This window comes from Haliotis asinina, chromosome 9, assembly GCF_037392515.1.
Source record: "Haliotis asinina isolate JCU_RB_2024 chromosome 9, JCU_Hal_asi_v2, whole genome shotgun sequence".
Taxonomy (NCBI): domain Eukaryota; kingdom Metazoa; phylum Mollusca; class Gastropoda; order Lepetellida; family Haliotidae; genus Haliotis; species Haliotis asinina.
The window spans coordinates 51271059-51285279 of NC_090288.1; the positions used below are offsets into that span (position 1 = coordinate 51271059).

At 40.0% G+C, this 14221-nt stretch overlaps 1 protein-coding gene across 1 annotated transcript in view; it reads right to left on the minus strand.

Annotated features, from left to right (window-relative positions):
• Positions 1–14221, minus strand: part of LOC137297013 (uncharacterized) — a 145290-nt gene that overhangs the window by 78119 nt on the left and 52950 nt on the right. The window contains exon 3 of the mRNA XM_067828958.1: positions 2735–2818. Within this exon, the coding sequence (XP_067685059.1) occupies positions 2735–2818 (84 nt within the window). The remainder of the gene's footprint in view (positions 1–2734; positions 2819–14221) is intronic.

The following is a 14221-nucleotide window of genomic DNA, read 5'->3' on the forward strand; positions in this document are numbered from 1 at the left end:
TATTCACAGACCACCGCCATATAGCTGGAATATTGCTGAGTGCGGAGTAAAAACTAAACTCACTCACTCACAAAGTGTTCCAAACTTCCTGAAAAAAGCGTGAAATTATTACGCTAGCACTTATTTTAAGACACATGTTCAGGACTCGGGAAAACTTGACCTCCATATTTCATAGTGGACATACAGGTACGTGTCCAGATATGAACACATGCTGTCATCAATAGATCAGGATGGGTCATAAACACGTGCCGATGATGTAACGGTCGACTGTGCCTTTGCCAGAGATTTCTTACGGATGTGTAGGGGCATGACTGTTATGACTGGCATCAAATGCGATGACGCTCCCAACGTGTTGCAGAGACGACTGGAAGTAATGGACATGTGTATGGTGTTGACAGAGTGAGTGAGTTTAATTTTGCGCCGCACTCTGCAATATTCCATCTGTATGGCGACGGTATGTAAATAATCGAGTCTGGACTAAACAATCCAGTGCACAACAGCATGAGCATCGATTTGTGCACCTGGGTGCAACTGACATGTGTCAACCAAGCCTGAACAACGGATCCCGATAGTCGTTTCTCACGACAAGCATGTGTTACTGAAGATGGGTATTCTAGCCAGGCCTGACAGGCCAAGGATCAGTTTCGCTGAGTTGAATGGGAAAAACTGTCTAAATTGGTGACTAAACGCCAATAACAATTGGCTGGCTTTGGTCACCATGACAATACATTTAACGTTAACGTGGTATAATTTGACGTTTGTGGGTTTACTACACATACGTATCGTCAGTGAACTATGTCCCTTTACAGTGAAGAGACTTCAGCGTGCTCTAAAATACATTAACATGTCTCCGGCTTCACTTACAGTTATTGCTGCCGATCGTTACGGCTATTCTTACAATGCTTATGTTGACAGAATGGACTTCTATACAGCAAAAACGACCCGCGAGAAGTGTAACTGCCCTAGCGTGATGGAGGGTAAATGTCCAGTCAAATTTTATACCACTAGCTGTTTAGAGTCCCTCACGTCTGACAAATGGTATTAGTTGTGAAAACAGATGCGCGGTTACATGACGACATGTTCGTTATTGGATTTCGATTTAACTGAAAGCTTCACTGTCTCAGATACTCTGGAGGTTCCAGCAAATGTACGACGGATTCCTGTCCCCAACATTAACCAATACAACCAAAGCAGTCCATTCCTTCTATTCACACACATCTGTAAGATTGGTCAAACTCTCAAGTTCTCAAGTTCTCAAAGGACATGCATGAACATTTAAAATCTCAGATGGGAAATTTAATTTTGTCAAACATTGATTTCCTTTTACAACCAGGAACCCAAAAAAGAATGTAATTAAAATCGTTATTCCTTGATCCACGGGTTATTTGTCCCTAAACTTGTAGACGAGATGTTACATGGCTATCCTCAGAGGTCTAATTATCACAAATTCAAGCAAATGCTATCGGAAGGTAAAAGAGAAGACGATACGATAACTGTTGGACTTTCTCATGGACAATAACCAGTCACGTGTTGAGATAAAATGCCTGGGCTAGAAGCAGGCATCGCCAGGAACACAGATTCTTTGCATACGGACATTCAGCCCAAGACTCCGGAATACCCAAGATATTCACTGTTTCTCAAAGCGCAAATTCCTTATCAGTTGCCCAAACCGTTCCTAAATATACTCTCCTTTACGTCAAGCAATATTTAAGCAGGTCCGGAGTATTAATTCACAACATTTGGGGTATGATAGAGTGTGTGCACTTCTCATTGACAGCAAGGCGCAACAGACATCTTCTTAAGATTGACATGTCCTACCTTTCTGATTTCTTTCTATATGCATACGGATATTCAGCCTAAGCCTCCTGGAGACCCAAGATATCAACGGTTCAATAATTCTTAAAGCGCCAGTTCCTTATCAGTTCTAGCTCTTTCCACAAACCGTAAACTATGTTCACTCTTTTTGCCGAGCAGTATTTAAACAGGCCCATGATGTTTCGCAACGTTTGGAGTATTATGAACATATCTTTCCACAAGGACAGCAATACGCAACATACGGCATCTTCTTAAGAGTGACCAGTTAATCTTACAACATTCAAAACCTTAGTATATGCTTTTCAAATGTGCTGACTTGGCGATCATAGTGATGCTTAGTCAGCGTGTTTGCCTCTGCATGTGTTTGTGATAACCCATATTTCAGCGGTGCATTTACCACTGACACTGACAAATAACCTACATCCTAACTTTATTTACAACTGTGACACGAAGTAAACCAGACATTATTTACACCAGACACTTGAGATATACAACACTGGCATACATGCATGACCTGGGCGGTGGGGCAGCATGGTGGTTAAAGAGTTCACTAGTGCCAGCGAAGACCCGGGTTCGATTCCCCATATGGGTACAATGATTGAGGTCCATTCCTGGTGTCCCGTCGTGTTTTACTGGAATATTGCTACAAGCGGCGTAAAACATATTCACTCAGTACATGCATGACTTGTGATTAGAATACAATTCCACACAATGTGTACATCTTAGCGGATATTTACAACGTTTACGGTAGATAACACTGTCACAAACCCATATAAAACCAACACAGACAGTACAACTGGTTTGTCGCAACAAAACATACTGTGTGCAATATAAAGAATCCAATATGGCCTATTTGTCCACTTGTACACCATATGGCGACAGCAATCACTAGGCAGGAAGGGTAATAAATTATACTTACACAACCGCTAAATTTGCTTTGACTGTAGCCGATAGAAACCGTAATCCTTGACGCAGAGAGTGCAACTTCACAGATTTAATGTGTCTGAAACGAATGAAGAAAATATTTATATATTATCATTCCTGAGCAAACTGACTCCAAACACACTGATAACCTGGGCCCCGTTTCACAAAACTCTCGTAAGCCTAAGATCTCGTAACTTTTCTCGTAGCATCCGTAGCTCCTGTATTACAGTATAGGAGGTACATTGGCTACGAGAAAACTTACGAGATCTTAGGCTACGAGAGTTTTATGAAACGGGCCCCTGACCGTTAAACCCGTCTTAACATGAAGCCGGAACAGAAACCGCTCTCTATCTACCTACCTACCCACTCATCCATCCGTCCATCCATCCATCTATCTATCTCGCTGGTGCCTCCACGACTCACACATAGCACAAACAGCTGGAGGGAATATTTCTTCTGTGAATCAATTCCTCACTTCAAGTAGTTCTATACATAAAACATCCTCACATGCGACAGAATCGTGCGCAAATTGTTTGTAATCACTGAAAAACAATCTATTTTTGCAATGTTTCTTTTCAAATTCGATTTTAAGATAATTTGCCGCAGTACAAAATACATGCAGTAGCTACCAGTATACACATAGCAACATATACAAACTTGAGTGCCTCCTCACGTTAACAGTTTTGTCCGTCACTGAAACACTATTAATGTTTTTCAAATTCGCATTCAAAATAATCAAATGACTTACTCCAGAAAGTAAATACATGCAGAGAATGAAGGCATAAAGAATTATATAGCTACAAAGCGTGATCAAGTAATCGCTATTGTAATTAGTACACGAGCACTGACAAATAACGTTTACCTACGTACATCTTACTACTGTGAGCCTTTCAATCATACACGGTCAGCTGTGTAAATGGCTGTGGATTCTGATATTAGGTGGGACTTATTTGCTGAACGACATCCACATATAGCTCAACGATTTATTATCCCGACAGCAGCAGATGGATTTTTATGTGGGAGGTAGCCCGGATGTAGATGTTTGTCACGTTGATGGAAACCAGGGCCATCGGTGCAAACAAACCTTGTATCCCAGTTACGTCACTTTTCACACCAGGAGGCAATGATCGTGGGTTCGAATCCTTGTTCACGGTTGTGTTTTTATGTATACGTTCACCATACTCTGGTCTTGGGGTTCACCAAAACATAATCGTGTAACACTGTCGTCATTTCAGGCCCTACTCTACATCATAAAGATAAGACCCGCGAAGATAGGATTGGAAATGACCTTCAGTAATCCATTCCTGGAAATTCGAACTGAATTCTAAAACTTCTTACCGTTTTCCGAACGTATTCCAATTATTCTGCTCAGTTCTTGTAACATGCCAGAATGTTGTGAACATTCCAAGTGGAATAATATGGAACGATATTTGAGGTGCATTCCATCTGCATTCTTAGTATCTTATTGCATTCTTAGCATTATTACTGCATTCTAAGCATTCTGGCCTATTCGAGGGAGAATGGAAAAGACAAACCACTTATTGTCAGAATGTCTCGAATGCGCCTCGAAATAGTCGTAATATATCTCGATTGCTGCTGGACTTTAGATGGAATATGCTTCACATGTATCGGAATATTTCGACTGAAGTTGGAATACAGCTCGAATGTACCTCAAATACACCTGATTAGAGCCAGAATGTCGTGAATGCTCTTCAAATGACCCCTGACGCCATCAGGACACCGCCGAATCTCATAAGAACGTGGCCATATAAAACTGAAACGACTGATAGTATTTGGGAGTCGCATTCCTATAAAGCTTGAAACAATTGTTTATTCTTCGGAATGTATTTTGAAGTTTGGAATTAGTATTTTCTGGCAGATTCTCCTTGGTGCGTATCACAAGAAGCCTTATGAAATCAGCGTAAAACCTTACTCGAGTACGTTAAGAGTTGATACGTGTGACTCATCTACCAAACGCTAGGGATCCTAAACAGTATTTAAAGAAACACCGCGAAGGGCGAGGAAATCATTATAATCCTAAAACCAGGAACCAACAAATCGTAATTGCATATTTGCACAAAGTGGTATTACTGCAACGTGCATTAACATTTAAAGATAGAATTCTACCCGAGCATAATGCAGCTATGCCAAAGAGCCTCTCTAATCCAAATCAATTCTATTTAGTCAGGTTAATGGCTAAATTTCCTCGTATTTATCGTTCGTCGGTGTTCCTGTAAAGCCATCGATTTGTCAAATATGTGTCCCCGTCTACAAAGTAAATCTATTTCGGAGGTCACGTCTTCCACTAGAACCCTATAACTCAATTCTGGTGGTTCACCTTCTTTACTAACGCCCATGATTTACACCCAGAACTAACAAGACGGTGAGCTGCGAGAATGTTTGCAGGTGATTGGTAATTAATAGCTGTGATTTGTCAGGGATTAGATTTCTAGAAGACCAACGTTAATATGTATCGTTAGTTTAAAGGCAAGCCAGGACTTAGGAATGACGAATGTCTTAAATGTAACTGATTGATAACGCTGTTAATGAGGAAACAAGGTTCCTTCCCAATATGACATCAATTACAGTCAATCTGAAGCTTATACAGCAGATTCGATTATTAGTGGGACGAGCTAGATTTGAACCAGAGGCTTGTGAATGGTAGCTCCAAGGAATGAAAGTGGCATACAGGCTTATGCGAGAGTTTCATACTCTTGTCAGATGTTCCTAACTCTAATTAACATTGTGTGGTATTGTAGACGTTGAGATATAGAACAAACGTGATGGATGACGTGTTTATCTTCTTTATCACTTCTCGTGAGTGCGAAGTTACAGAATCTGTCTCGAAACATTGCTCTCACGAAATAGGTAAGTATTTATTGATAAAGTTTGTTCTTTCTTGTAATTCTAATTAAATGTTTCTCAAAGGCTGTCTGAAACTTTCAAAATTTCAAAGATATGGTTGGTGGATTTCCATAGAACCTGTCATAAGATTCAATCGAGAATGGAATTATGAGTTCTTACAACATTTCACGCATATTTATCGGATCCGGCATACGAATTATCCCTTTACAAGGAATCGGAGGGTGTTTGGAATAAAATATGCTTTTATTGAAATTATCGGCGGTAAAGTAAAGATACCCCTCCATCCAACCTGAAAGTCTTTAGCGGTAATACGACGTGCACAGGTACGCTGGAATGAAATGTCCATCTCGAGTCGGGGTTGTGGTATATCCTAGTGGTTAGAGCGTTGGCTGGTCACGCCCAACACCCGGGTTCGAAACCCCACATGGGTACAATGTGTGACGTCCATTTTTGGTATCCCCCGCCGTGATGTTGCTGAAATATTGCTAAAAGCGGCGAAAATCTGAACTCTGTCATTTCATCTCGAGTCCCCCCCTTCCTCATCTCAAGCACATAGATTCCAATAATACATCCAGAGTATATCCGCAATACAACTTTTGGGATCCTCGCACTGAACACCTGTTCTACCTCTGCTTCTCCAAGGGCGACCCGTGAAGGTCCCGGGGTAGAATAGGCCTTCAGCAACCCATGCTTGCTATAAAAGGTGACTGTGCTTGTCGTTAGAGGCGACTAAAAGGATCGGGTGGTCAGGCTTGCTGACTTGGTTGACACATGTCATCGGTTCCCAATTGCGCAGATCGATGCTCCTGTTGTTGATCACTGGATTGTCGGGTCCAGACTCGATTATTTACAGACCACCGCCATATAGCTGGACTATGGCTGAGTGCGGCGTAAAACTAAACTCACCCACTCACTCACTCTCCAAGGGGTTCAAGAAACACGACAAATATGTGATTTCACATTCAGTACATATGGACTGAGATTTGTACGAATAAACCGATCACCTTGGCCAGAATGTAAGTCAGATAACACACTGTAATCAACCGGAATTTCTTTACAGCAGGCAATTCTAATCTGACTAACTATTCATTGGATTAAAATAATGTCGGTTGATGTGTGACTGTCTAATGTTCCGGATGTGGAAATAATAATAATAAACTTAGCATAATAGTGCTTTCCAAGACTCAGATGGTTATCAGTCCGACTGGGACACTGGGACATTGGGACATTGGGACATTATTCTGTTAGTTCCAGGGGCTGTCCGGGATTTAATGTGATGAGCATATGCATGGCTCTGTGTTGGATTTGCCTGAGTAGGGAAGATCCGGGTTAGGATAGGTCTTTAGCAACGCATGTTTGTCGCTTGAGGCTACTAACGGGATCGGGTAGTCAGGTTCGCTTACCTGGTTAGCATGACACTGTATGAGCATGACACTGTATGAGCATGACACTGTATGCGTAGATCGACGCTCATGCTGTCAAATATTGTCAATCACTGCGCGTGCATTGTCTGGTCCAGCTGCCAGACTTGACCGCAGCCATATTGACCGAATATTGCTCAGTGCGGTGTTAAACAAACAAGATTCACGCCTTCATGTTTGGTTCACCGAAGTAAAAACCTACGACATACGCCTTTTCATGAACACATTTGGCTGAGTCGTCCAAATTATCTTATACTGTGGACACACTTAGGCACGCTTGCATACGCACGCATACAAGCATACACTCAGGCATACGCGGCCCATATAGACTAAACGCCTTGAGAAACGTTACCCCCAGCCTTTATGAATTGCTGAAAAACTATCAAAGATGTGTTAAAAGGCATTAGTTTACAAGAAAACTGAACAACACAACTTGACGTAAATAAAAAATATTTCTCAAATGCATAATAATTCATAATGTTTCGGAAGAATTAAATTGCCTTATTTTTTACCATGTCGAAATACATCAGTAACAGTGATTTAGATGTCAAAAAGAAGATTAAATAAAATTCTTCTCTGAGACAAAGAAAAACTATTTAAAGTCACCATTTTTTAATTATTAAATCAGGAAACAGCTGTTGTAGAGTGTGGAAAGGAGCACCTAAAATTATCCTTAACATTTTTGCTTCCAAGGTAGCATTTCTCTAATTTCTGTTTACACACAAGATCAATCGCCAATCGTAGCAATATTCAAACAGTATTGGCATCCATTTTTCGTGTAGAATGATTCCATAGGGGATAAAGAGAGACTAGAATGTATATTGTACATAAGTACGAGAAGTATGCCACGATGAAATCTGAAGAGAGAGAAAGCGCCATAGGGATGGGGTCGACATACCACCGTATCACGACTACAAAACTTGTTCAGCGCTACAGACAGACTGGTGTCACCACAGTCAGAACAAAAGTGGACGTCCACATTTCATAACGATAGCTGAACGTTGGTACCTCCGTCATTAAGGATGGAGGGCAATGTTTTTTGGGCGTTTAGGGTGCTTGCACATCTATTTAGAGGCGGGGTAAAATAATACTAACTCACTACCACTGTGAACACAAAACCTTGGCTCAAATATCCAAACGAAGACAAGATAAACCTGTCTATTTTTAAGCAAATTGAATATCACGGTGAGACAGTTATGTACAGCCCTTTACCAGATTTATCCATGACCGGATCAGAATGTCAATATTTAACATCGTGCAATCCATACCCAGTCTGAGCGTCGCTCAAGACGATAATACTCGGCTGTTGACACAGACGCATCTCTGGTTGGTATCAATGCCGCTTTACACCATCGTCAACTGAAGGAGCTGTTTGAAACAACAACAGTCGAGACGCTAATATTCACTGATTCCTCGCATCCGATAGAGATGGTTTGTATGTGTTGTGTTCATAAACACAATTTGTGTGTTGGTGGAGTGTGTGTTCTCTCATTGTCTCCGAAGTTTTTTCGGTCAGTCACTGTAGTCGCTTCTACACATCTTTACTTATACTGTCCTTAACGACACCTTCATCAGACGTAGTGCTGTCATCACTAGCACAGTTATAAACTCAGTCACTAGATTACGTCTTTGCCAACTACCATCGCTAGATCACCACTGTCATCCTCAGCAGCAGTCTCAGCACTGCCAATAGCACAGTCACTACTATCTGGTATTATTGTTAACAAATAACTCAAGCGTCACCACTGTTATCATAATCACCACCACCACCACCACCACCACCATCATCATCATCATCATCATCATCATCATCATCATCATCATCATCATCATCACCACAGCCATTAACACCATCCCTAATATATAGTATTGTTAATCACCACCCCTAGCATAACCATTGTCCTCCTCCTCCTCCTCCTGAGTACCAGGAACATCACCAACAGCTGCCATCATCACTACCTCAATCACACCGCTTACTTCTTCATGTACTCTCTGAGTCTGTTGTATAATTCTGACACAAATGATGATACCATGTGTCCACAATGAGGGGAAAGACGTGTAGAAAGGCCAACAACGATTTTTCTTATCTGATGTGTCATTGCACGTTTATTATGTATTAAAATGTAAATTTACTCTAGTAAGAGCATATGATCACGAAATATACTGTTAATTTCGGGTATTAGAACAAATACTGACGTCAAACACCCGTGCGGGTGCGTTTATCCTGGCGCCGTGTAAACATTAACACCAAGACATCTGATTGTTTGCACGAACCGCATGCAATTGCGTAGGGCGTTATTCCCGATCTGACATGTTTGACTGGCATTACCGGAAACGTGAAGTCAGCGTTCTGTGGCTGGCAAGATCAATTGGAAACTATGGAACATGTACCAAAAAGGCTCTCAAAGCAAGAGCTGAAATGGCGAGTTTCAGCCAGACATTGTGATGGCAGGTCATTTTGTTGCTCGACGAAACGGTAAGTGTCAGCCTTACAAATCGTCATACCTAACACACACCACGTCGAAACTGAGATAATCCTCGGTAGTTGGGTGTCAGATGAGGTCAGCACTTCCTTGATGGGCGTTGGCATGTCTGGCAACGTTGATCTGAACATCAAGCCAATGCCAATTTGAGACCTTATTACAGGCTTGGTGGTTTTTGGGGGGCTGGCATCACTATCACTGAAATAATTCTACTCCATATTCTGCATTCTGCATTCTGCATGGGGTCACTGGACAACAACGTGGCAAACAGCAGCCAGCTTCACGACACCCATAGTATGCAGTGGCCAGCAATGAGCTAAGATCTTTCTCTCACTGAACATCTTTGAGTTGTGACAGGGAAACGTTTGCGTTAAAGGTCACATGCAACGTAAAATACTTTGCAGACTCTGATACGTTTCGGTATGCTCTTACCAAAACAAATCATCAAAAATGCCAATTCAACCTATAAAGTTGAAAAAAAACCGCGATGAAACAAAAGCCCGATAAATCGGAGTTCAAACGATTCACTAAATTTCCCCCAGCGCTGGGGGAAAAACTGGTTTCCATAACTGTGCTGCGCTGCGCCTATAACGCATGCGCAGTGAAGAGGTTTGCGGAGCTTGAAACAGTATGCCTGCCCGGAGTATGAGGTCGTGAGCAGTAGTCTTGTCTTGGTTGTGTACACAAACAAGTAAATAATCTACTCGTTACATAAAAAAAGTTGTTGATTGTGGTAAGCAGCCTCTACCACAGAGAAAGCTCAATGTCTGGTTTATTGACACCTATATATCTGCCTACCTGTCTGCTTTCGACAATATGCACAGCTTTAATCATTGACCACACGCAAGTAGAACGTAACACCTTTCAGGCTATACGCCATAAACAAAATAAATTTATTTATGACATGTGCACCCGAGTCCTGTCTCAGCCACATTATGTAATTAGACAGGTGAGATACTTGTAAACATGACATGTTTTTATGTCTGTGGGTTGCAAACAAACTACGTATACATCTATTTTTCTCGGATGACTGGATCTGTCGAAAACTGGTAGCAGTAGTTCACCATCTCTATAGAGATGATTTTTGATTGAATCGAACGCAAATTCAGAGAACATGTATCTACAAAACCCAACATCTCTATATACATTCTCTATGGATAACAACTTCTTCTAGTGCATATGATTTTTTGACAACAATATATGAATCCATACTGAAACGACGCAGCAAGTGCAATAAAAGAGTTGTTATCCATAAAGAATGTTACTTTCTTGTGACTCGCCATACTTCTGAAATGCTCATCAAACAGATCATTTTTCTGTAAACACAATGAGCCCTCAGCGTATCAGCAAATGAACCGGCCAATCGGAAGCCGTCGTTACTCTTGAGTGCACATCCACCCGCTATGACTGGGTTCGGTTTCGAGGCTTGTTTCGAGGGAAGTAAGCCCAAGTACAAAATATTGCACTTTTGAATCGCGATTGTACCTTTATAATTTTTTGTTTATTTATTTTTTACAAGCAGCAATGTATATTATATGTCATGAATAATTGAGAATTGTATCTTAATTATGTTTGATTTTTTGGTTGCAAGTGACCTTAAATGAACTTTGACGGGTGCCACAAAGGGAGAAGGACCGACTCTTAAATCGCCACTGGGATCGAAGTGTGCGCAATAATGATTTGGAGGTGTAAGGTACATACATATATGATTAAAAAACATCAACCTTGTTTTTAATTGCCGTGCAGCAATAATAGAAACTAATATCTCTTTCAGTTTTAGGAAGTGAAATTTTAAGAACATAAAAAAAAACATCGCCAGAGAATAACCAGTCCCATTATTAGCCCCAAAGGTATTTATTGAATATAAAATGCTAAATGACGGTGAAAAGCACATGGATAGATCATAGAAAATGGTACGACATTTTCTTTAATATAAGATGCATTGCAGCTCACACAATATGCGGAAGTAAACGCCTGTTGCCCAAGGCTGCCGGTGAGTACTCCTGATATACTTCATGTGTATACTGTCAGTATCATGAAACGGATGATTGATCACAACGTCACTTTCATTTCCCACATGTGCTACTTAAGATGTCATGAAACCTTACTTAAATGCATATCAAAACCTACTTACTGATGAACATAATAACAAAGTAATTTATGTCTTTTGAAGATTTCTCATCATGCAAAACCAGCAAACCGATTACTCATTAGCTCTGGAATATCTGCCTTTGTAGGAATGCATTCATCTTGCTCGTTCATCAAAAGATATTTCTGTGAGAGCAACAAATTATCTCCGCTAACTTCAAGATAACATTATATGGTATGGTAAAGCACATTTGTGAAGATTAGTCGATTCTAATTGTTCAGCGAGAGTTTTCAAATTGCAATAACCACATCTTATTGAAACAGCTGATTTGATTCCCGCATTCCTTGGAAAAGTAATCGCTCAATCTTTGGCTGTATGCTCTCCTGAATATTGATATTTGCAGCTGGTTGTTACTTTAGAGTCCGGATCAGAGCAATGGTATATAGTTGTAAAGTGCAATAGAAAACGAGATTTTTTTCAAGACAGTGTCATTATATTGTAGCTGGCGACTGACTTTGGTAGGGCCCGAACAATATTCCTCTCCATGTCGCTATAAATAATAATGTGTAGAATGGGCTTCACACATTATCCTTGTAGGGAATCGAGCCCGGGTCTTCAGCGTGACCATTCACCTATAGGCTACTCGATCGCTCAATTTAATAGCATGTTTTATGCGTTACAGTAATGCATGTGCAAAACACCTTAAATGTTGCCTCTAATCATTTTTTAAAAAGTTAGTTTAATGTTTCAGTTAAGTTTCTTCTGCTGTGGTAGATAAGTATAACTTATCAGTCTGCATCCTGCTTCAGTTTACAGTTTGTATGATATGCATTTTTCGATAAAACAACGGCAAAACAACACAAAACAAAAAAACAGTGTTAGGTGTTTATTTTAGCTGTTATCAACAAAATACATGTACAACTATTTTCTAGATACTTTTCAAATACATACAAAATATGTAAAACTACTTACACTACATGAATTAAAGTAACTTGTACGAAAAACACTGACTGACTGAACAGAGTTTATTACATGTAGTAGAAATGAGATCATGTCAAACGTAATACGGCCATAGTAGTGGAATATAACACCAGTCTCCAGGGGCAGGCCGTTTGGAATTGACCTCTATGGCGTTCTTACGCAATCGCAGTTTTCACGAAATATCTTTCGACTAACTATCACTTAAATCACGTGATTTTGTGTTCTTTGGCATTCCTGAAGATAATGAGCGATTCTCCAAACATGGGCAAATTGAGGCAAATAAATGAATTACTTCCAACATAGATCATAGCCTGACTAATTCATTTGATCATTTACTATGTGATTGATCGCTCTTATTCATTTTAGATTACTTTAAGAAAGAATAAAGGGAAATCACATGACAGTATTCAGTAAATCAGTATTCCAAATGCATTTAAAATATTCTAGCTTAGTAAAGCAACCCATGCCCTCCCCATAAATATGGTCGCTAATGGAAATATTTTCACTTGTATCAATTGAATATTCAAATGGGCCATATGAACAAAGCGGAAATGATATACATTTAGAACAGTTTAAAACCTTAATGGAGACAAATAGTATCACCATACTTGTTTTATCGGCATTCTCGAAGTAACATGTAGCTCCTTAAAACATGTAGCTCCTCATTCCGTTATCAAGATACCACAACAAGGTGAAGTGAAGTCTACATGTATATGTACAATATTAGGGATAATCAGCAATCTACATGTTCTATTCTGCTTGTAGTGACCAGCAACAGATTAACAGCAACAGTAACAGGTAATTGATAAATGTTTTCACGTTACTAGATGAGACTTGGCAGATAGCCAACTCGAGGGTAAACCTTGGGGCAAATATACAGAAAGTTTGAGCCTGTAAACAGACTGATCGGATTCTAATTGGCAAGTTCATTGAATAGTGTATCAAATTCAGTGTGACAAAGTCATATGAGCTCCGTCGGTCAAGCGACTGACTCACTCAGCTATTCAATCACCTATTCAATCACCATCCAATCACCTTGCCCAGCTCTTATCAAGGTACCCCGAAACCTCGTTTTATGCAAATAACAAGAAATTGTTGTTCATAAGTCATATGTTTCGTCATGCATCTTCATACTCTTTATTTCACGCCATAAAAGGCAAAAAGTGAGGTCTGCTTGAGAATGTTTTGAATCAGTTTCAGAATGACTAATCTTTAGAAATTGTATCTGAGATATTTCTTTAACCTCTTCATTGATGTAAAATACTGTAGGTTTTCCAGGTTGATTCGGATTAGGTTCTACTCATTCCACAACCTGAGTGAAGTGTTATCTTCCAAAACAATGAGATTAATGCAGCTTATCAAGAGTTATTTGGATATCTTCAAGTTACTTGGGAAATTAATACAATATTCACATGGAAAATTGCAAGACGCACGAAGAACTACTGTGAGCGAGGCTGTATAAGAAGTAAGAATAGAAAACATATTGCTTGATATAACTACTTTGTAAATGCCATATTTCGATGTAGAGCGTGTTTTCCGTCAAACAGGCATTATGACATTGATATAATATTCTCAGGAAAGTTACCCATATAATGACATTGTTTCATGATTTACATAACGTACAATCACATAATAAAGCGACG